This window comes from Talpa occidentalis, unplaced genomic scaffold, assembly GCF_014898055.3.
Source record: "Talpa occidentalis isolate TD23 unplaced genomic scaffold, MPIMG_talOcc4v2.1 talOcc4.16, whole genome shotgun sequence".
NCBI classification, from domain to species: domain Eukaryota; kingdom Metazoa; phylum Chordata; class Mammalia; order Eulipotyphla; family Talpidae; genus Talpa; species Talpa occidentalis.
Genome location: NW_023601653.1, coordinates 2175532 through 2198005, shown reverse-complemented (window position 1 = coordinate 2198005; position 22474 = coordinate 2175532). Strand labels below are relative to the sequence as shown.

The 22474-nt window shown below is 49.5% G+C and overlaps 1 protein-coding gene across 4 annotated transcripts in view; it reads right to left on the bottom strand.

Annotated features, from left to right (window-relative positions):
* EFCAB6 (EF-hand calcium binding domain 6) overlaps positions 1-22474 on the bottom strand; it is a 143126-nt gene that overhangs the window by 67842 nt on the left and 52810 nt on the right. For all 4 annotated transcript variants that reach the window (XM_037513407.2, XM_037513409.2, XM_054695992.1 and 1 more), the window contains 4 exons: positions 19839-19966; positions 14286-14434; positions 4558-4668; positions 2976-3081 (listed from right to left, as the gene is read on the bottom strand). In XM_037513407.2, the coding sequence (XP_037369304.1) occupies positions 2976-3081; positions 4558-4668; positions 14286-14434; positions 19839-19966 (494 nt within the window). The remainder of the gene's footprint in view (positions 1-2975; positions 3082-4557; positions 4669-14285; positions 14435-19838; positions 19967-22474) is intronic.

Genomic DNA, 22474 nt, shown 5'->3' with positions numbered 1-22474 from the left:
GTCCATACTGAGTCTCCCATCCATGAACATGGGATGTCTCGTCACTGTTTACATCTTCAGCTTTCCTGAACGGTGTTTTGCGATGCTAAGCATATGGGCCTGTCCTTCTCTTCTTAAGTGCATTTCTAGGTATTTTGTTCTTCTTGATGCTAACATGAGTGTGACTGCTTCATTCATGCTCAGATTTTTCATTTCTAGTTTATAGAAATGTAACCGATTTTTGGATATTGATTCTACATCCTTACCCCTTGATGAGCTTACCAACTTCAGTGTGTGCCTCTTAGCGCTTCCTCCTTTCTGCGAGGCCATGTTGTCTGAGCACATGCTTTCACTCTGCCCGTTCTAATCTCTGTCCTCCTGGTTGCACTGTCGAGAACTTCAGTTCAACACTGAACAGCAGTAGCAAGACTTCTTGTGTTTTTCCTGACCTTCGGGGGAATGCATCCAGTCTTTTGCCATTAACTCCGCTGCCAGCCATAGGTGTATCACAAGTGTCTTACCAGGTTAAGGAACTTCCCTTTTGTTCCTAGTTTGTTAAAAGCAGTCATGAATGAGAGTTGGACTTCTTCAAACATTTTATCTGCATCTATTGAGATAACTGTAAAGCTTTGTCCTTAATTCTATTAATATAATATATTATGTTAATTGATTTTGGGGGCAGTTAAGCCAGTCTTATAATCCTGGAATAAAGCTCACATGGTTGTAGCAAGCATTCAGTCCTTTTGGTATGTTGCTAGGTTTAGTTTCTTACATTTTGTTGAGAATTTTTGCAACTATGTTCATCAAAGAGTGATTTGTGGTTCTTTTCGTAAGATTTTTTTATCTGGCTTTGGTTTCAGTGTGATATTGGCCTTGAAGAGTGAGTTAGGAAATACTCCTTCCTCCTATGTATTCAGGAAATTTGTAAAGGATTGGTATTACTTCTATAATAATATTCTATAATTTTTGTAGCCTTCAACATTAAGAATTTGCATATTTTCTGTTAGATATATTTCCAGGTATTTGATTTAAAAAAGTACTATTAGAAATATTTTTAAAATTCTTCTGCTACTTGTTGATTGCTGTTTCAGAAATGAATACTGGTCTCTGTGTATTGCCCAGAGTCCTTCTAAACTTTGTTACTGACTCTAATAACTTTTGGGAGATTCTTTTGAACTCCCTACTTATGAAATCATGTGAGCTGCAGATAACACCACCAAGAATAAGAACAGAGAATAGGCAGAACACAGATTATTTTTCCGGGTGATAGGAGAGAGAACCACGCGTGACTTAAATGGGAGTGATGACATGACCAGTCTACTCACAGAGAGCTGAAGGTGGCAGTCGGGGAGGGGTGTTTAGGCTGAATGCAGTTACCTCTCCTAACTACCTGCACCCCTTTCTTCAGCAGAAGAGGGGCCTGGCACACAGCTGTCCTCTACAGCTAGGTGAAAAGTCCATCCTGCCTACCCCCAGCTCTTCTGCTCTGCTTTCTCATCTGTCCCAGGTTCCAAGAGGTGGCCAAGACCAAGGCAGAGGAGGAGGCAGGGAGCCGCAGCAGGAAAGCAAGCTGCAGCTCTACAGCACTGGGTGAGGGCTGCTGCAGGGTGACACTCCGGGGTGTGAGCTTATCTTGCAGGCCCTTACCCTGTTCACTCTGTGCCCAGCTAAGTGCTCCGGCTGGACCCCGTGTGGGTAGGCACCCATTCCCTGCCCACACCAGCTGTTAATTGGTCCAGTTGCATGATGTACAATGCATAACTGACGTTACAATTAAATAGGCTAATATTTGGAGTGCTTAGCATTATCACAGCTCTCCATTAACAGAGATGAAGACTTTCATTACTTTTAATTAAATTACTTTTTCAATATACTAATAGACGCAGAGGCGGGTAAACACACAGAGGCCTTCATCTGTCTGTAAGAGGTGGCCCAGTCAGCTCATTGTCAGGCAGCTGGGCAGGGATGTGGGGGCCCCCTGGGAGTCAGGGAGCCCCCAGCTTGAATTCCGGCTTCACCACTCATTGGTGGACAGCCTCAGGTCACCCTGATGCCCTCCTTCCTCAGCAGAGGGCCCAAGTGACTATGATAACAGCGTCTGCACACAGCGGGGGAGAGGGAGCCTGAAGCAGTGAGCATAGTAATCCACCTCAGACACACAGAGGAGCGCTATGTTAGTGTCCATTTAAAATGTTCACTCAATCTGAGAGACTGAGTCACACGGGTCTGAAGTATAGCTAGAACAGGCATGCTAGCTCAAACTTTCCCCCTGGGAGAACAGAACCCCAAATTTTGGTGCTTACACTATGCTAGGGAACCCCAGCTGCTGGCTCTGGGGACTGACAGAGGTGAGGAGCTTAGATCTCTGGGACGGAGAACCACGGCCAGGGCTTCTGGCTCAGCTGAGCCCACAGGGGCTTCTCCCAGGGCCCAGTGCAGGGTCGTAATTGAGTCAGGAAAGTGATCCGCCTGGTCCCCTTTATTTTTTAGATGTTCAGTTACTGGAAGTGCTCAGTAAACAGCAAATCAGGAACCAGAAGTATCCAAATGGGGCTCTGGAAAGTCAGCCCTGAGTGGGCAGGAACTGATGTTTAAAGCAGCTTCAAAGCCACCTGCAAGGTCCCTTCCTGGAATGATGGGACGATCGATCGGGCCATTTGGAAGCTGAGAAAATGTTCGCTCGTGGGCTACCAGTTTGTTACAAGCCCATACACCCCAGGTCGGGAAGGGTCACCCAACACCTGAGGACGCCTGGGCCTCTGTTCGTCCCCATCTGCCACGTGGGTCCTCAGTCTGCCCTTCCTGACTGTCCCGCAGGCAGGGCCTGTCACTGACCCAGATGAGGCTTCAGGGCAGGCTCACGGCCAGAGGGACAGCCCCCCACGTGGGCAGGAGCTCGAGAACTGCTCTGGGTGGATGAGTGAGGGACAAGGAGCTTTTCCCAGCCCCAGAACCGGTCTTAGGAATGGGGATTCTTCCGGGGAGGCGGCTCCTACCGCGTTGATGATCAGCAGCAGCTTCCTCAGCGAGGAGCAGCGATCTCCCTGACCGAACAACCTTGCGACGATGTTTTCCTTGCCAAAGAGATTTCTGGAGTTGATGCTACAGGAGGATTAAGAACAAGAATAAGATTCTGTTCTTCAACTCTGTTCTTTCCTAATGTGAGAAAGAGAAAAACCCACCCTCACAGCAGCCCCAAGAAGGCTTCGTGCGCGGGTGCCTCTGTCACCTGAAGGTGCGGGGCTGAGGGTCAGGGCACGCCGACTGAGGGGCGGGCATTGAGGCAGGCGCTGCTGTGAGGCACCCTTGCCAGCCTGGGCCTTTGGTCTGAAGAAAGACCAGGAAAGAAGCCAACCCCAGGGGCACCACGTGTGCGCACACATAGCTCCTACCGCTTCAAAACCCACACAAGGCTGAGGACCCCTCACGTGGCTGGCTGGGACGGTGGAGGCCGCCCCCGCCGGGACAGACCCCAGAGCCGGGACTGGGCTGAGAACTTCGTTCAGTGTTCTGGGGCGAGGGGTAGGGGGCGGGCTATGTCCTCTGTGCCGGGAAGGGTCAGCAGTGCCCTCGCCTCTGCCCACTACACTGGCAGCAGCCCACCCCGAGCTGTGACAACTGGAAATGTCTCCTGGGGCCACACTTGCTCCAGGTTGAGAACAGTTATTTAAAGTAAATAAAATCCACTTTCAGGTGCTAACAGGCAGGAAATGAGAAAGGACAGACGTGACCTCACTTAAGAGATGAGCTCGCAGAGCTGCAGCCCCAGAACGGTGTGTGTGGGGGGGATCCTGAGTACCCAGAAAACAGAGACAGGGCAGTTCACTAAATACTCACACGTCTCCGAGACAGGCTAGGACCCGGCGAAAGGCATTAGCTCTGTGGTGTATTTCACTTAGCAATCGAGCCTAGTGCCGGCCATGGACGTGCTGAGATTATAAAGCCTGTGTTTTTCTTTAAGATTTACGTAGGGCCGTCAACACAGGCCACACGCTGACATAAACAAGATGCACTGAGAGCCAAAGTCTACATCCGAAAATGTCACATTATTAAGCACTATTGTACATTTGGGGGGTCCCCACCACAATTTATGTGATAATGTAAATTTGAAGTTATAACAGACATTATAAGGAAAACAGAAACAACGGCGCTGCAGGCGGACCATCGCCGGGCCCGCGGCGTCTGCACCGCAGTGGCTGGGCTACATCGACTCACCCAATGCACGTTCACATGCGGTTTTACAGAACACACTTGGAGGGGGGGGGCCCACAGAATCAGAGCCCCACTTCTGCCTCCACAGAGGTACCTGACTCCTTACGGTCTTAATGTTTCATCTGGAAAGTGGAACAATGATCACGCTGTCTCGCGGTTTATCCAGCAATTTTAAGTAAGAAAAACATATGGAAAATCATTCATTCAAATCATTCATAAGCTGTAAGTCTCCGGGCCAAAGTTGGAGATGATTCCGGGGAACGCGTGTGCCATTCAGCAAGCGAAGGAAAAGCAGTTCCGATGTTCTTTAACCTTTTGCCTTTGACGGGACATGGAACCAGCACTTAGTTCTTTTCTTTCACATACCTATTTCCTTTGGCCAGGGGGATTTTGTTGTTGGCGTCCTGCCCTTCGGGAGCGTGAAATGACATCAGAAATTGCTTCCAGTCGATTTTGCTGGTGGTCCTAAAGCCAAGTCTGGGTTTAAAAAAAGATAAACGGAAGAATTACGGAAACCCTTTTTTCTAAAATGGCACATGGATTAGGCAGTTACTATTAAATTGAAAATGGCGCAGCAGACCTCTCCCATCTCCCCGCTGCTCCCCTCAGCAGTGGATTTCAGTAGATCTGCCTGCTGTGCTCCCCACTCTGTCTCTGGTGAATCCTCTCAGCCTGCACCTCTGGCCTGCACCCCAGCTCTTGTGTGCATAAATAACTAAACCTTTTTTGAAAAAGGAAAAGAAAATGGTAATGCATTTACATGAGGTTTCAACTCTAAGGTAAACAAGAGAATTAAGTAAAGTAGCCCCACTAACTGGTTCTCTAAAAGCAAGAGAAACCCAAGCGGATAGCGTGTCTCCATGTCCGCCGTCCTCTTCACAGTGGCGCGCGTGAAAGAAGAGACAGGGTGGGGATTAGTGCTGACATCCGTGAAACAAGGTCTTCAAACCCACTATTTGCAGAGCCAGTGACGCGACAGGCAGCGCACAGGCCTAGGGGGTCCAGACCCTGAGCCCTGCAGCTGTGCATACGTGAGCTCTGTCAGGGAGGGGTCTGCGGTGACATTGGGGTGACACCTTGAGATGGGGCACAGCTCAGGTGACCAGACTGGCCCAACCTAATCGCAGGATTTCTTCAAATGGGGCAGGGTTTCCCAGCTGCAGCCAGAAAAAGATGTGAGGACGGAAGAAGGTCCCAAGAAAAGCGGCTTGGTGGCTCTGGAGAAGGAGGCCAGGAGCCGAGGGGTTTGGGATGCCTCTAGCGCAGGGGAAGGCAAGAAATGGCTTTGCTCCCCGAGCCGCAGAAGACACGCAGTCCCGCAGCCCCGCAACCCCTGGATCTTTGGGAGACCCATGTCCAGGCTTCTAACCCACACAACTGTCAGAGATTATTATTTGTGCAGTTTTAAGCCACTAGGCTTGTGGTAGTTGGCTACAGCAGCAAGAGAAAACTAGTGCCGGTAAAGTCTTAGCAAGAATAAGCAACTGGAAAATGGTTCAAAAACAAATTGCCAAAGTGAATGTGTCCGGGACCCAGGGCTCGCTGATTTCAAGGTCGCAGGAGGCCCGTGGGGGTAGCAGGACGTGTGCACAGGGCTGGGTTCAGGAAGACCAGCGTGTGGGTCCGGCAGGTGTTGGCTCACACCCCTCCTGTCACTTACCCACTCAGGATGCAGCTCTTCAGAGCAGACAGGCTCTTCCTTGCCCTGTGTCCCCTACACCTGCTGCTTCCTATAACAAACTGCCACATTCTACCCACTACCCACACCGCATGCACTGAATCCTAATCCTTCCATGAACTCAGTCATCTCTTCCTCAAGGAAGCCTCCCCTGAGGCCCACAGCCAGGGCTCCCGCCTCACTGGCCTCTCTCCCAGAGCCACATCTCCTTCCTTCCCGCACTGACCACTAGGGAGTACCACGCTCCCGACTGAGCAGCCAGCAGCCCACAGCGCCGTGGCCACGGCCTCGGCAGCTAACGTTTGATAAACGGCTGTTGCTTCTACTGCAATTAGCACCACGCGCACGGCCTGAGGTTGTGTGATTGCCTTCGTCACACGTGGCAACGTCTAACAGGCTGATGGTGGGCGTGGTTTGACGCACGGTTTTCACATGCAAGGCCGAGTTCCCCTTTCCAGCGCAGCCTTTCCTGCCCAGACTGAGCCAGTTAACTAACTGGTAGTTAGTTAATGCTGGAGACAGGCACCTTGAACTTCAGCAAGTTAGTCACTGATTTTCTATAATGGAAATTCCTCTGTGGCTACAGTTGTAGAATCATTTTCAACACATTGTGTAGAGAATGACCTCGTTAGGGGAAAATATCAAATTAGATCTCTCCTCTACACCATCTACTGAAATAGTCACAACACAGATTAAAAAGTGAAAGGTAAAGACTAGAACCAGTAAAAGAGATACTGAAGAAAATCAACGTCTATACTCATCTGATATTTGAATAAGAGTGAATTTTTAAACAAAGCTTAAAAGAAGAAATAAAAATGTTACCTATTTAATTACATCAAATTGTAAAATTTTTGGAAAGGGGATAAGATAAGAGGATATTAGGGGCTGTGGGGTATAAAAATAGACAAACAAGTAAGTAAATAATATTTTAAAAACAGAAAAGAATTCAGTGCTTTGCCCTCTCAAAAATACTTGTCCTTTCAAAATTCCTGCTATTGAGGCTTGTGATCTTTGGTCTTCATCTAACTACAATCAAGGCTAAATCTAAGGCAGTCAGGGTTTATGACCATTTATTTCTCAAAAAAGTCTTTTTTTCCCGAAAAAGGTCTTAAAAAGGGGCCCAGCTAGCAAGAGCACCACCATTTGCCAAAACAAAAAAAAAAAAATAAATAAAAATTTTAATTTCTGTGTACCAGAAATATTCAAAGAAAATCTGAAAGCCAAACAACAGACTCACAAAGTTAACAGACACAAATATGCAGGATAAATTGTTACTATTCTTCAAACATAAAGGCTGATACAAATCAACACAAAAATACCCAAGTGACTTGCGCCTCCGGTGAGGCTACCTAAGACCCCGCGGGTCAGCCCCCCTGCAGATAATCACAGCAAGCTCCGGGCATGACACCAGCAACAGCTGCCGCCTGCAGTGCCACAGCCAGAGCAGGCCGAGGCGGTGGGGCCGGACTGGGGTTGGGGTGGGGAGGGAGGCTGGGGGCTGCGTTAGCCGGGAGCAGGGCGCTGAGGCCTGAGGGGCAGCACCACAAACAGGGCAGCCTCGATGGCTGTGGAACTACAAGCCCAAACCCAAGCTACAGCCCCCGAGAGAGAGAAAGAAGAAATCCTGGAATAAGAAGAGAGACCCCCAAATTCTGTACCACATTTCTGGCAGGGTCCTAAGGTCACATGATCACACTCAAATGGCTTCGCTGAACAACAAAGATCCAAACTGAGGTGAGAGACACCGCCCCCCGCCCCGCAGAAGAAAAGCATACAACTGGAGTCCCACTGAGATGACTACAAAACAGAAGAAACAACAGACATCTTAAAAAAAAATAGAATTCGTCTCCACAGTTTGGCATTCGGGATGTCCAGGGTGCAATCCAAAATCCCAGGACGGGAGCAGTCAGGAGAACGGCTTCTACAGGCAGCACAAAAGAAAATCACCTGAGATGAGCCCCACGTAATGTTGGGATTAACAGACAAGAATTTTAAAAGCAACGGTGATAACTATCACTGGTGAATAGTTATCAAAAGACAGAGAAATAGCACTGACAAATGGATTTAATAAAAAGAACTAAATGGCAATTCTGGAATGAAAAATACACTCCCCGCCACCTTCTGAAGGCACTGGGCGGAGCTGGCAGCAGCGCGGGAACGGAGCGCAGGGTGAGGGCCGTCAGCGGGAACTGTCCCGCTCAGCGCGCCCCGCACAAAGAGGAGCATGCCGGAAGGGTCTCTCTGCCTGTGGGGTCAACCCAGGATTTCTGTTCTGAAGTATTTGGGGGAGCCCGCAGGCTGTCAGTTTTGAGGGGAGCAGAGAGCAAGGAGGGCAGTGGCAGAAGGCCAGGCGGCACGTGAATTGCTGCCTGTAAGGCAGGAACGGGCACAGGGCAGGTTTCCTGATCCCATGCAGACCGGGTCAAGGAGGAGTCAGAGTCCTCAGTGGGTTTTTGCAGGCCTTTTATTGGGGTTCACCAGGCATATGGCAGGCAGGGGTGTGGGGGGCCGGGAGGCTGGCAGGCCTCCCAGCCCCCAGCAAATCCTCACTCTCTCTGGGCTCTCTGGCGTTCTCTGCTTCTGCTGCTTCTTCTCTGCTTCTCTCTCGGCTTCTCTTTCGGCTTCTGCTGCCGCTGGCGTCCCCGTGACGCCGCCCTTAAAAAGCCCAGTCTCAGCCCAGCTGAATCCCATCTACCTAGGCCCACAACCTATTCCAGGTGCCCGCCATCAGGCATGCGTTCAGGACCACCAGGGATCCATCATCTATCCTGATGGCGGGAGGGCAGAAAAGCCTGACATTTTTCCTTACCCTACACTGCCTCACCCCGAAAACAAGCACAGCCTGTGGAGGCATCTGCCTGCCCTGGAAGCACGCACCCCAGGAGGCGACGGGGCGGGGGCGGGGAGAGGTGTGGATGCCAGGCCGGGGCACTGCTTCACAGGCTCTCGGCTAAGTGACCACGAAGCAGGCACAGAGGCACAGGCCGGGTGAACTTCCGCCACCAGAACTGGCTGCTGCCCTGCTAAGTGCCCAACCTGCCCAGGGCGGAGGCCACCACTGGCCCCACTTGGGCTGCACCCGGAAAAGAGTGCCTTGGACCCTTCCTTCACGGTGGAAGGGTGGGCAAATACAAATTCCAGACACAATCCACCCTCTCTGCCTGAGTGCTTCTGCCATCACCACCACCCGAGGGCCTCCAGAAGGCGCTCCAGGGTCTCACCTCGTGGTGGGGACGGGAGGCCCTAGCTTTAGAGCCACAGAATTCACTTGCCTGGCCTCAGGCCCCATCACCAGAGCCGCTGACCTAGCAGGGGGGATGGGGACCCTGCTCACAACTCTGCTTGGAGCCAGTGGAGAAAACGCCAGATGCCACAGAGAAAGAGAAAGTGAGGGGACAGAGGAGGCCACTGACAGCGACATGGCTGTGCACAGCTCTATGTGCCCACGTGTCTGTGTTCCGGGCCCCTACCCCTGCACCTTCCAGGAGAAGCACTGCGTAGAGCTGCCGACCTGGGTGGCGAAGCAAGCAGGCCCTCAAGCGGCTCCCGTCTGAGTTGCTCCACGCAAGGCTCCCTTCACCCAGGCCGCTGAGGTTCAGAGCGCAGAGCCCCAGACCCATGTCCTGGCCCATCCAGAGGTGCCCACGCACTTCTCTGCTCTGCCTGGTGCCCCAGTGGCCTTCACTGGCTCCTCGTACCCCGCTTTCAGGGGAGAGAGGGGGCTGACGTCGGCCACGTGGCCCTGGCCGCACGCCTCCACCTCATCTGCTTGCCTCTCTCCTTCAGGAAACTGCCCCGTTTGCACCTGGAGGCCCAGGAGAGAGAATGGCCTCCCCACATTTGCTTTTACTTAAAATTGCCTTGGCCTGGGGAGAAGGTCCCTCAGCAAACTCACGGGCCATCTGCTCTCCGCCTGGGTCCTGACCGACGCAGGCCCGCACCAGGACCGCGGCCTCACCACAAGGCTCCGTGTGCCGTTCCTGGGCATCAGGACGTCGGACCCCCTGGCCCCCAGACTGGGGGTACAGTCATGATCTCTCCTCCCCTCCTGTTGTTTGGCCTTTTCCAGGAGGTCGCAGAAAGAGACGAGACCCTGGACACACAGTCGGAAAGGTTCTGGCAACAACTGGAAATGTTTCCTGGGGTGCCGCCCCCACTTCCACATCAGACGGGCAAGGTGGCTGGTTTCCCCTGGGCGGCTTCTGCCAGGCGGCCCTGCTCAGCAGCGCGGGCGGCGAGTCGCCAGGCAGGTGCTTCCAGGTACAGGCCGCTCGGCCCTCGAGGAGAGCAGGCGGCTGCAGCGCTGAGTCCATCCTCCCGGCTCATCCTGAAGCCCATTCTTCATCTTTAAACACGGGCTTTATTTTTAATAGCTCTGTTTTATATAAAAGGCCACGCAACACTGAAGAGCACAGCGTGTTTGTAATAAAGGTCAAGTCAGCTGTTCAATTAAAGCCTCCCATCACATTACACACACATGAATGGGGAATGGATTTTAAGGTCTAAAGTATTATTTGGATCAGGGTTTTATGCCTCATTACCAAGCTGTCAGCTTTGTAATTTAGGCCCTAGATATTGAGTATTTTTTAAACATAAACTAAAAAAGATGCCCTTTTCCAGCATATGATCCATTCTTAAATTGGACAGTCTGGATAACTTCTCAAATCATTTTGTTAGACTGGAGAGTTCAGATTTTATTTTATTTCTTTCCTTATTCTTCCTGGTATTGCCTGCCTTAAAAAAAAAAAAAAAAGGCATGTGTTTTAAATTTTTATTTCTTCATTTAAAATGCAATAAAATGGACTTTTTCTTTTGGAGTGCAGTTTTATGGGTTTTAAAACCTCCATATTGCTGTTAGCACCACGCGCAGGGCACAGCACAGGGCACAGCGCAGCCCCGTGGCCCCCCCCCCGGCCCCTGGCGTCGCCTGCCTTCTGCAGCCGCACCGTCCCCTCCTCTGTCAGCCCTGGAGCCACTGAGCTTTCTCCATCACTGGGGGTTTGGCCTCCCCGGAGAGTCACAGACACAGAATCCTACAGCAGCCCTGAGACTGGCTCCTTTCTCTCAGCAGAAGGCTGGAGATCCTCCGTGGGCCCCTCCGGCTGCGCCCCGGCCTTCCCTCAGAGCTCATGGTCACACGCACCAGGAATTCGCTCCTTTTTATTGCTGAAACGCACTCCCAGGAGGGCTGTGCCCGTCTGCCTGGGGCTCACGGCCTGGAAGTGCAGCTGGGCAACGATGAAATGACCACCCACAGGCCGTTTGTTTAGGAAACTCTTAAACATCATTTGAAACACATGTTTTAAGAATCATACAATCATGAACTCTTCCTGGTAAGTCACAAAAATGCTAAACCCAAATTCAGAAGATGAATCGCAGTTTCTCATGATGCCGTGAGGACAAAGGTGGAGGGTGTGGGGGCGCTGGCTTCTGCCGCCACCAGGGGCCCCTCAACACCACTTGGAAAACAACTGGCAAGGGAAGGCGTATTTAACACACAGTGGCAGGAAGGCAGATGGCCCATTTGGGAAAAACGATTTTAAGTTGGGTGCTCAGCTTATTTTGGGAGGGATTAAGGTGTATTGTTTTCAAGGAATAAGAACAAGCAGAGAGCAGAAAAGAGTATTTAGCTTAAGAATTTATAAGTTTTCAAGCAACAGAAGACATCCCGGGAAGAGAGGCCTGTGTTTGATTCTATGAACGTGTGAGCTTTGAAGCATCGTGTCCACGAAGGGACACAGCCAGCGAGGAAAAGATGTGCGAGCCACATAAGGGCGCGACATTAACAATGACCTGGTTATGAAAAACCATGAAACTAAACAACGGTAAGTGTGAATTTAAAAGCCAATCGTGGGCCTCCCTGGTGGCGCAGGGTTTGTTAAAGCCTCAGCACCATGAAGCTATCGCCAGCCACTGTGGTTGAGTTCAATCCCTGGCCAGGGAGCTACCCACATGGCGCAGCAGACCTCTCCTGTCTCCCCACTGCTCCCCTCAGCAGTGGATTTCAGTAGATCCACCTGTTCTGCTCCCTGCTCTGTCTCTGGTGAATCCTCTCACCTGCCATACCTCTGGCCTACATCCCACCTCTCGTATGCTTAAATAAATCTTTAAAAAAAAAAATAAAAGCCATCCACGGGGCCACTGGCCAATGAGGACATGAAGAGGACTCACACCAGGGCGGGTGTGTGTGTGTGTGTGTGTGTGCGCGCGCGCGTGCACATTTTGGAGCAGCTGATCCCAGCAATGTACCAATCTCTTCCAGCCCCTTAGTCCCCCGGCTGTTGTTTCTCAGGCCCTGTTCCGCGGGGAATTCTGGGTGAATGTGCAAGGAGGGCATGCCTCGGGCTCCCTGGGCCCCTGGCTGGAGCAGGTGGGGACACCAGCCCCACCCCAGCCGCTCTGTGCCTCCCAAAGCGCCCACCTGCGCCGCTCATCGCCGCTGCCACTGGCTTGGGGCTGTTTGTCACAGCAGGTCCTCAATTAATGCCACTCAGTCCAATGTTATTTTGTTATAACGTTGAGGAGAGAAAAAGACCGCATCCCAGCCCCAGGACTGGTTTCCTTTCAGTTCCTTTTACTTAAAGCTGCAGCCCCAGGAACCTACTGGTGACAGCAAGCGAGGGCGGGCTGTCCTCTCTCTAAATTCTTGGCACAATTCTCTCCCACAATGGCAGAGAAAGGCACTCAATATGCACCCATTAAAATGGTAATTTTGAAGGCTATGAAGCCCACAAGAAGAATGTCTATAATATGCATTCCTATTTTAAAAGCACGATATAAAACTCTAGATAGTCTTTGATTACAAATATGTAAAACTTATATATGTATGTGGAAACAAAGAGGAAAAATGAAAACAGTAAATTTGTTATGTAAGGTGGATGGTAACTTTTTGTCTCGAATATTTTTATTATTGCTATTAAGTAATTCTTTGTATAATTTTGAGAGTGAGTTAAAAAGAAATGGCTCTGTGACTTCTAGCCACCCAAGGAAACAATTCCTAGAAAATTCACGGCATACAGGCAGGACACGGGCAGATTTCTAGCCGGGAGAACATTTACCTCGAGGGCCGAGCCTTGCCCTTCCCTGCGGGACCTGGTGCTCTGGCAAGTAGTCCTCTCCGGACACGGGGTGCTGGGTGCCGGGGGCGGGGGCTGCGTGGGGAGTGGGCCCAGCTGTCTGCTCAGGGCTGTTTTTCCCTTCTCTGTCTAGGGGCCAGAGGCAGGCGCCAGTTATCCACAATTCCACACCACAAGCTTTGCACTGGGCTTTTCCCTACTTCCCCGAGAAAAGCTTCTATGAGTCACTTAGAAAACCGGGGGAAATCAAGGCAGCACTATGCACCCCGGCCTGGCCGAAGGGAATCCCTGGAGAAGCGGGTGGTTCCAGGCCGGGGAGAAGAGCGGGGCCAGGAGCATTTGTCACAGCAGAAAGCGAGAGGGCTACTGGACTGCTGGGGTCACAGGGACAGGACGCGGGGCCAACACCCAAAGGCCCCCCGGCCAGGAACGGGCCAGGCGAGCACGTGCGAGACCAGCGGCCGCGACCCTGGTGGCCTCAGGAGAACACGCGCCGCAGTTCGGAGGATGCCAAGGAGAGGACTCGTTATCTTGAAAAGAGAAGTGAGGGGCAAGAGCAAGGGTGCCCGCCGTCCTCACCCTCAGCTGGTCGGGACCTGCTCATCACAGAAGTCCCTCAGCTACCCACGGCGGAGGGGCAGCCGTGAGCACGGCGGCGGGCGGCACGGGGCCAGAGGGGCGCGCTGTCGCCCCGTGCCCAGGGCCTGGGAACCTGGGAACTCGGGGCCGGGGCGGAGGGGGACGCAGGACGTCCCCTCAGTCAGACTTGGATCGTAAAAAAGACAGTCCAGAATCCTCCAGACGCATAAGGGGAAATGACTGACGAACAAGGGAGAAACTTTCGGCCACAGAAAAGCCTCGTGGCCAATCAATCAGCGGCATCCTGGGACCTCACTTGGGCCCCGACTCGGATGGTGAAACCAAATGTGAGGCAACCGGCTAAGTGTGCACTCTGGACACTGCTAACATTACCGATCATTCTAGGAGGTGCGAAAACAGCGAAAACAGTTTTCACTATTGTTTTAAAAAGGTTCTTCTTGAGAAACAGGGAGATCTTTCCTATGCTAGACAGCACCTGACTGGTATTTGTTTCAGCTCCATCTGGGGGTGCGGGCACCCGGGCAGGGAAACAATGGGATGGCTGACGGCGGGCTGAAAGCCGGGTGGCGGGTGGCGGGTGTGGGAGAGGATCCACGATGATACTCTCTTTCTTGGTGCGCGTGTTTGAAATCTGCAACAGTCAGGAAGGCTCAACCATTATGAAAAATAAATGAAGCCGGCCCCGATGCTCGTGGCTGGCGTCTGGGGGCAGGGTGGGGGCGCAGGGGAAGGTCTCTTACCTTTTCATTAACTGGATGAAAACTCTTCTGGGCAGCCGGCACACAAAGGTGTCCAGGACAACCTTTAGGTAATTCAGAGACACGTAGCCACGCCGGGTGGGGTCCCCCGCACCCAGGGCCTTCTCTACCTTATCGTAGTACCTGGAGAGCTGCAATGAACAGGAGCGAGTGAGTGGCTGTCACCACAATGGACTTCACGGAGCTAAGCCAGCATTTCATTTCTACCAAACCTCTTCACATTCTCCTCTCCAAGAACTGATCAAAAAGGTGACCGTGGCATGTACCGAGCTTCAAATGTTTAATTGATGAGCTCGCTACAAACAGCACCCCCCTCCCAGCCCTCCACTGACAAGGCAGACAAGATTCCTGGGGAAACACAGCACAGATAATAGCTGTACCTCGGATTTCAGAGCTAAAAATACTCGGAGGCTCTGCCAGCTTGATACATCTTTCTTAATATACTTTCAAGTCATCCCTACTGTGAGCCCACGCTATGAGGAAGTCAGGTTAATCAAACAAAAAAGCTGGCAACATTTTATTAAAAATAGAAGTAGCTTTTCCTTAGAAAAATGATCAACATAAGGACAGCATAAACAGAGGGCCCATCGGACCTTCTTTAATTATCTTTTTTTCTTTTTTTTTTTGTAGCGGGGAATTACAAAGAACCAGGGTGGCTCTGCTTAGGAGACTTCTAAAATGCCATAAAGTAGGTTAACCACTGATTTTTTTATATGACTCATAAAAATATGATGAAGGTTGGCTTTATTTCCAAGTGTTCTCCTGCTGTTTATTATTGAGTAATAACCATGTTCTCCGGTATTTCCAACCCTCTCCACTTTGTCTGAGTTCAGTTTTCCCTGCTCATTGGGATGAGAGGAGAAACAAAATAACCGGCAACGTGGTGTAAAAGGTGACCGGAAAGCTGCAGGAAGGTGGAGACAGGAGCACCAGCGTCTATTCACCCACGGAAGGAGAAGCAGGTTCATTAAAATTTCCTTAGGGTGCAAGGAATATTGCAACTCGGAGGGGGATTTCTTTTTAAATATTTAGAGGATCACGGGGCTTAAGCTTCAGAGAAAGTTGCATTGAAATTAACCCCAAATGGGGGGCCTCCCCGGTGGCGCAGCGGTTGAGCACTGGGTTGCTAAGCTGCCCGCAGCCTCTGCGGTGCCGGTTCGATCCCCAGCTGCTCCCCGGCCACCAGAGGAGGGTCCCACATGGTGCGCAGACCTCTCCTGCCGCCCGCTGCTCCCCTCAGCAGTGTACTTCGGTCCTTCTGCCTGCTCTGCTCAATTCTCTCACCCTCCCGTGCTTCTGACTGTACCCAGTGCTTGTATAAATAAAAATAAATAAATCTTAAAAAAAAAAAAACTCTTTATTAAAAAAAAAAAAAAAAAGAAATTAACCCCAAATGGGGCTCCTTTTGCGCAGACGTCTCTCTCCCAGGGAGGTGGCCTGTGGGGGGGGGGGGCAGTGGTGCAGAGAGGAGCCAGAAGCAGCTGCAAAGTACAGACTCGGGGCATTTCCTGGATTAATGAAACCCACGTTTAACATCCTCACGACTGTTGGTCTCCAGCAAGGTTTGCTTCTTTTTGTTTTCTTCAGAAATGTTGTGACACAAGCAAGAGTGGGCAGAGGAGTGAGAAGTGACACGGAAGCAGGGTCTTTGGTACCGGCACGACGTTTCAGGAGTTTCCATCATCACGCTCCGTCATGAAAGGAAAGTTTCACAGAGGCAAGCGGTGAAGTGTAGAGAGGACACAAAGATCTCTGGAAGTCACCCTTGGTCTTCAGCTTCAGTCCCCAAAGCCTCCAACATGACCACGTAAACAGAGAGCGGGACTGGATCACACTTGGCGCAACACATGCTTTTTCGGTAATAGAAAGTCACGAGCAGCTGCCCCGAGAAAAAGCCGGCATCTGCATCATGCTTTTACCTGACAGGCGAGCGGCGTGCGGCGTGCCTCAGTCACGGTGGAGGCGCCACGCGAAAAGTAAACATTTTATTTTTACAAATGAGTCCCTGATCTCCAATCTACCTGTGGTCCCCCCCTTGCTATGCACGCTCATCTGCTCTGTCCTTTTCTCTCATGCCACCCAAGGAAAATTGTATTTCTGAGTGTGTCTGCTGAACGTGGCTCTCTGACGTGAGGCCACGCAGCCCCCAGGAGAACAGAAGTGTCTGTTTCGATCACTACTAATCACCTAGAACGAAGCAAACACGATTTGGTAAATGGTAGGTGCTCAAGTATTTGTTGAAAGATGGGTACTTTTTTTCCTTACAAAAAATGGTCTTTAAGAAGGGAGCATAATGTGACAAACTATCCAATTCATCAGTAAAAAAGGAAATGAAAATTAAAGTCATTGCAGGGAGGTCATTTCATCTGCCTCCGACTGGCCAAGGTCAACCCTATTGGGTGTCGGTCCCCAAGCAGAACCCTGGGACCCTCACATGCTGCCGGGGCCATGTAAATTGCTATTGTGATGCACAACTCCACCCTGCCCTCCAGAGCGCAGGAGCGTGTTCCCACCTCCCCGAGGAGGGGATTCCACCACCAGGGCCATTGCTAGAGAAATGCTGGCCGCGTGCGGGGCGATCATGGGCACCAGCACAAAACAGGGGCCACTCCAGACGCCCGCCCACGGGAGGGATGGTGTGTGTGTATTTAGATAATGGAAAACTGTGCAGCAGTGACACTAATAACAGCCACAGCTACAACATGGGCGAATCTCACCCTCGGCACAGACGGGATGAAAAGAAATGGTTTCACAATGATGCAAACAGGTTATAGGAAAGAAAGATGCAAACAAAGAAATATCAAACAAGAAGCAAAGACTCCTCTCTGTTAGGAAACAATATAAAAATACACATAAACACACACCTGCAGCGGAGTCAAGCCATAAAAAAGGAACTGAGCAGGAGCACGAATTCTCTAACAGAAAAGCTCAGGAAGACAAGATAATAAAACGACAAAGGAGAGGAGAAGGGATTCTTCCCGGCTAAGAAAACAGAAATAACATCGTCACGCAAACTAACAGGCAACTTAGAAACCACAAGAGGAAGAGCCAAGGCTGGACTGAGAACCCAGAGAAGGAACAGGCTGGAAGCGCCTCACGCGGCAGAGGAACGCGCGGGAGGAGGGAGGAGGAGGTGGTCCGGGCTCGGCGAGATGATCCACGCGGAACGGGGGTCCCAAGGGAGGGAAAGTGGCGGGAGGCAGGGCAGGAGGAGGGGAGGGGAAGACGGAGGGGTATTTTCCCGAAGCATCACTGGGGCAGTTTCCCCGCAGTGAGGACCCGAATCTGAACCTCCGAAGGAGCTCGCGGGTCCCGGGGCACTTGCACAGAAGGCCCCGGCACCCAGGCCGCGAGGGCTGCCCTTTGGCCTCCTGCTTTCCTCCTGGTTTCAAGCTTCCGCTGGGCTCGGGCTGCCCGTCAAGAACACCAGAGGCCAGCGACCGTGGAAACGACGTCTGAGGGAAAGGGGGCCGCGTGATGGGGGATCTGCACCCTCCAGCTGCACCCAGGCCAGAGCGGCAAGGTGGGTGCCCCCGTGAGCTCCCAGGCACTGCGGCCAGCACCTGACGCTGAACCCAGGCGAGCAGAGAACCCAAGTGGAGAACCGCCAGGGGTCACCTGGGAGTGGAGTCTTGCAAAGGGCCGGCGAAGGCACGACAACGGGCAAGTCGTGGGAACAGACTAGGATGGAAATGTTGTAAGACCGAGACCGAAACAGAAAGGGGCAGCGCGTGGGGTGCAGGAAGCCCCCACAGAGCCGTCACCTGAGCTTCACCGCAGGGCACGGACGCCGCAATTTCTCCAGCTCTTAGTGGCTTTCTTCATCTTTTTTCTTGCCTCAAAATCCTCTGGGGATTTAACATCTCTCATAGTAAGGAAGTATTTCTCCAAAGTACAGAAGTCTCTGGCTGCACGTTGGACAGCGCCGCGGCCAGGCTGGCGCCGGATGGGTGGGCTCTGAGCCAGGCGCAGGGCTGCTGGCAGGGTGACCTTGGGCAAGTCACTTAACCTCTCTGTGCCTCAATCTCCACAACCTGGCGCTGGGAGGAAGAGCAGGAGGAGCAGGAGCGCACCCGGCTCACGGTGCTGCCACGGGGATCAAATAGGAGCACCCCCCGAACCCTAGTGGCCCCGCCTGCACACCGGGTGCCAGAAAGGGGGTAATTATGAGGGCGAGGGTGACATTTCTTTTTCCGCCGATGAAGTCAAGGAAATAAATTAAATATGCCTTATTTGTTTAAAGGCGCATGATCCTCTCATCAAATTATTTCTGTCCAGGTGCCCGCGCACCCCGCGCTGCCCAACGCAGCCACTCTTCCGTAAACGCCCGTAGCCGGGGCGAGAACTGTGGTCACCGAATGTCGCCTTTGGTTATTTCCAGGTGGCAGAAATTTTGAATTATTTATTACTTTCGTCTTTTACTGTTCAGAATTGTTTACGTGTTTTTATAAATATAATAAAGTCATTCCCAAGAGAAAACCCGCTCGGCCAATTGGCCAGCAGTGCCCGAGGTGTCCTCTTCGGCGCTCACGTTAATGTTGGCTCCGTCCATTTTTTCCTCATTGACATTTTCCTGTTGAGAACTTTATAGTCGTGGTTTATAGAATGTTCTTTGTATACTGGGAGCTGTTGCTATGTATCTGTCGTGTGCGTTGCTCATGCTTTGCTAGGTTTGCCGTTTGTTTATATACAGTTTCCTGTACAAAACCTTTTTCATTTTAATGCAGCCAAACTTGCCATCTTCTGTGTGGTTTTGAGGCTCTGTCTTATGCTCAAACCACAGTAAGCTTCAAGATTAAAAACTTGAAATTTATTTTCTTATTTTTAAATTTAAATAGCTGATACATATACATAAAATTTATTTTTGTGTGAAGAGCAGACTCCCCGACATGGCTGGCTTGCAAGTTATCCCAGTAGTAATTAAAAATTAATAATCACTGAATAATCCGCTCCCCACTCCCAACACTTTTTCGGAACACCTCAGGCTGTACATTAAATTCAGGCCACTGCTCCATTACCCAACTCTTGATTTAAGAGTTTAACATTCAATCTGAATGTCCACTGCTGTAGCAGTGCTATATTGTCTTAATTTTATCTTTAAAAAATATTTTATATATGATATGGGAAGTCCTCTTGTGACTCACTGTATATGTGCACATGTAAAATCTCTATGTGTGTCCCCATATAGGACACACATCATTAATACTGATCTTCCAATCCAAGAATTAGAAAAGATGGCTTCACAGATTCAAGTTTTCCTTTAATTTACTCAATTAAGTTGTGTCATGTCTTTAAATGTGTCTTGGCTCTCTATCAGGCAGAGCAGGGAGGAGCACCGAGGAGGAGGGAGACTCTCATCGCCATCACCTGGGGCGTTATCCTCACTAGGAGAAGGGAGAGGTCTCAGGGCTGGGGAGAGGGAGATAGGATCCAAACAAACGTTAGAAGTAATGTCTGGACCTAAGTGGTTTTCCATAGCTCTCTTACTATCTCTGTCCACACTTTAGATAACATTAAAAAACCAAATATTCTTACCTGCTGACGAAATGTCCTCTCCATTTCATCTACGGAGTAGTCTTTCCAGACTTCTTCAGATAAAACATGATTGGGGAGGCACTCCCCAATTTTGGAATTTTTGACTTGTTGATTCTCCTGTGAGATCTCTGTCAAAACAAAATCACTTTTATTATCACTGCTGAAGATACACTTAGAATTGCTTCCTGAAGTAAAACTATCACTGCTTGCAGGTGACATGATCCTATACCAGAAAACCCTAAAGACTCCACGAACAAATGATTAGAAACTGTCAGGACGTGCAGTAAAGTGGTGGGCGAAAATATCAAGGAAAAAACCTATTGTGTTCCTATACACAATGAACTGGAAGAAAAAGGAATTAAGAAAACAATCCCACTTACAATCACATCAAAAGGAATTAAACACCTGGGAATTAACTTAACAAAGGAGGTGAAATGCCTGTACATTGAAAATTATAAAACATTGTTAGAAGAAACAGACTACATAAAGAAATGGTAAGATGCTCTGTGTTCATGAGCTGGAAGAATTAACATTGTTAAGATATTCAAAACCATGTTATTACCCTTATCTTAAGCCATAAAAAGGTTCAATGTGATCCCCCATCAAAATTCCAATGGAATTTTTCAAGGAAATAGAACAAACAATACTAAAACATGTATGGAGCCACTAAAGATTCTGAATAACCAAAACACCCTTGAGAATAAAAGAAAAGTGGGGGTTCCAGGATCCCTGACTTCTAAGTGTAATACAAAGTGGTGGTAATCAAAACAGAGAAGTTTTGGAATAAAAACAGACACAGAGTTCAATGGAATAGACTTCAGAGCCCAGAAGTAAATTCATTTTATATGGGCAGTTGGGGCCTCCCCAGTGGCACAGCGGTTGAGCACTGGGTTGAGAAGCTGCCCACAGCCTCTGCAGCACCGGTTCCATCCCCGGCTGCTCCCCGGCCACCGGAGGAGGGTCCCACATGGCGCGCAGACCTCTCCTGCCGCCCGCTGCTCCCCTCAGCAGTGTCCTTCGGTCCTTCTGCCTGCTCTGCTCCCCGCTCTGGCTCTGGTGAATTCTCTCACCCTCCCGCGCTTCTGACTGTACCCAGTGCTTGTATAAATTTTTTTAAAAAATTAAATAAATAAATAGAAATAAATCTTTATATGGGCAGTTGATGACAAAGGAGCCAAAAGCATACAATGGAAAGAGAAAGGTCTGCAATAAATAGTGGTGGGAAAACCAGAAATCCACCTGAAAAAGGAGGAAACTAGACCACTATCTAACACCATACACAAAAAATTAATTCAAAATAGATTAAAGACTTAGATATAAGACCTGAGGCCACAAAACACATAGAAGAAAATATAGATGGTACGCTCCGCACCACTGGCCGTAGAGATGCCTTGACACCCAACTACAATGTCAAGGGAAACAAATGTAAAAATAAAGAAATTGAAATACACCAAACTAACAAGCTTCTGCACAGCACAAGAAACCCTCATCAAAATGAAGAGGCATCCTGAATGCAAGAAAATATTTGCACACCATACACATCTGAAAAGGGGATAATATCCAAGATACATAGAGAACTCATACAACTCAATGACAAAAAAATCAATCAATCAATCAAAAAATGGACAGATCAGAATAGACAGTTCTCCCAAAAAAATATACAGACGGCCAAATAGGCGTGTGGAAAAAAATGTTCATCATCATCATCATCATCACTTTACTATTAATGCAAATGCATTAGTAATTTACTTCTGTATGTAATGCAAATCAGTACCACAAAGAGATGTCACCTCACACCTTTTTCCAAACAAGTGGAAGCAACAGTGTTGGCAGGGATGTGGAGAGAAGGAACCTCACTCGCTGTTTGTGGGAAAGTGAATTGGTCTAACCTCTATGGAGAACAGTCTGGAGGTTACTCAGAAATAAAAAATGCTTCTAACATATAACCCAACAAGTCCACTTCTATCTAAGAATATAAAAACACTAATTTCAAAACACTGTTTACAACAGCCAAGTGTCCACTGATGAACGGTTAGATAATGAAGATGTGGCAGATACATGCATGGAATACTATTTGGCTATGAAAAAGATGAAATCTTGCTATCTGTACAGCATGGATAGACTTTGAGGGTAAAGTAAAATAGGTCACAAGGAGAAAGACAGATTCAGGATGATTTCGCTCATAGTGGGATATAAAGAAACAAAGCAAAGGAACAGACAAAACCAAACAAAAATAAACCCTTGGATTCTGACAACAGAACTGAGGTTACCAGAGGCAAAGGAGGTGGGGGGTGGGCGCAGAGGACAGTGTCCAATGGACTTAATGCTACTCTGGTGGTAGCCACAGTGTGGTAACAAACATTTGAAGAGCTGTGAACCCATAACTCCGAAACATCTACACTGTTGTAAACCAATGTTACCTCAATAAATTAATCAATTAAAAAATAAAACATTTCCTTTTCAGTATAAGTTGTCTGGGAAAAAATATTTAGACTTCAATAAACCAAAACCACAATGACCTATGTAATAAATGATATTGAAAAACTGGATGAACATTTTAGAAAAAAATTAAAATCTGCTTCTACCCTATTCTGGGATAAACATTAAATAGAGTAAAATGTACACTAAGCAAAATA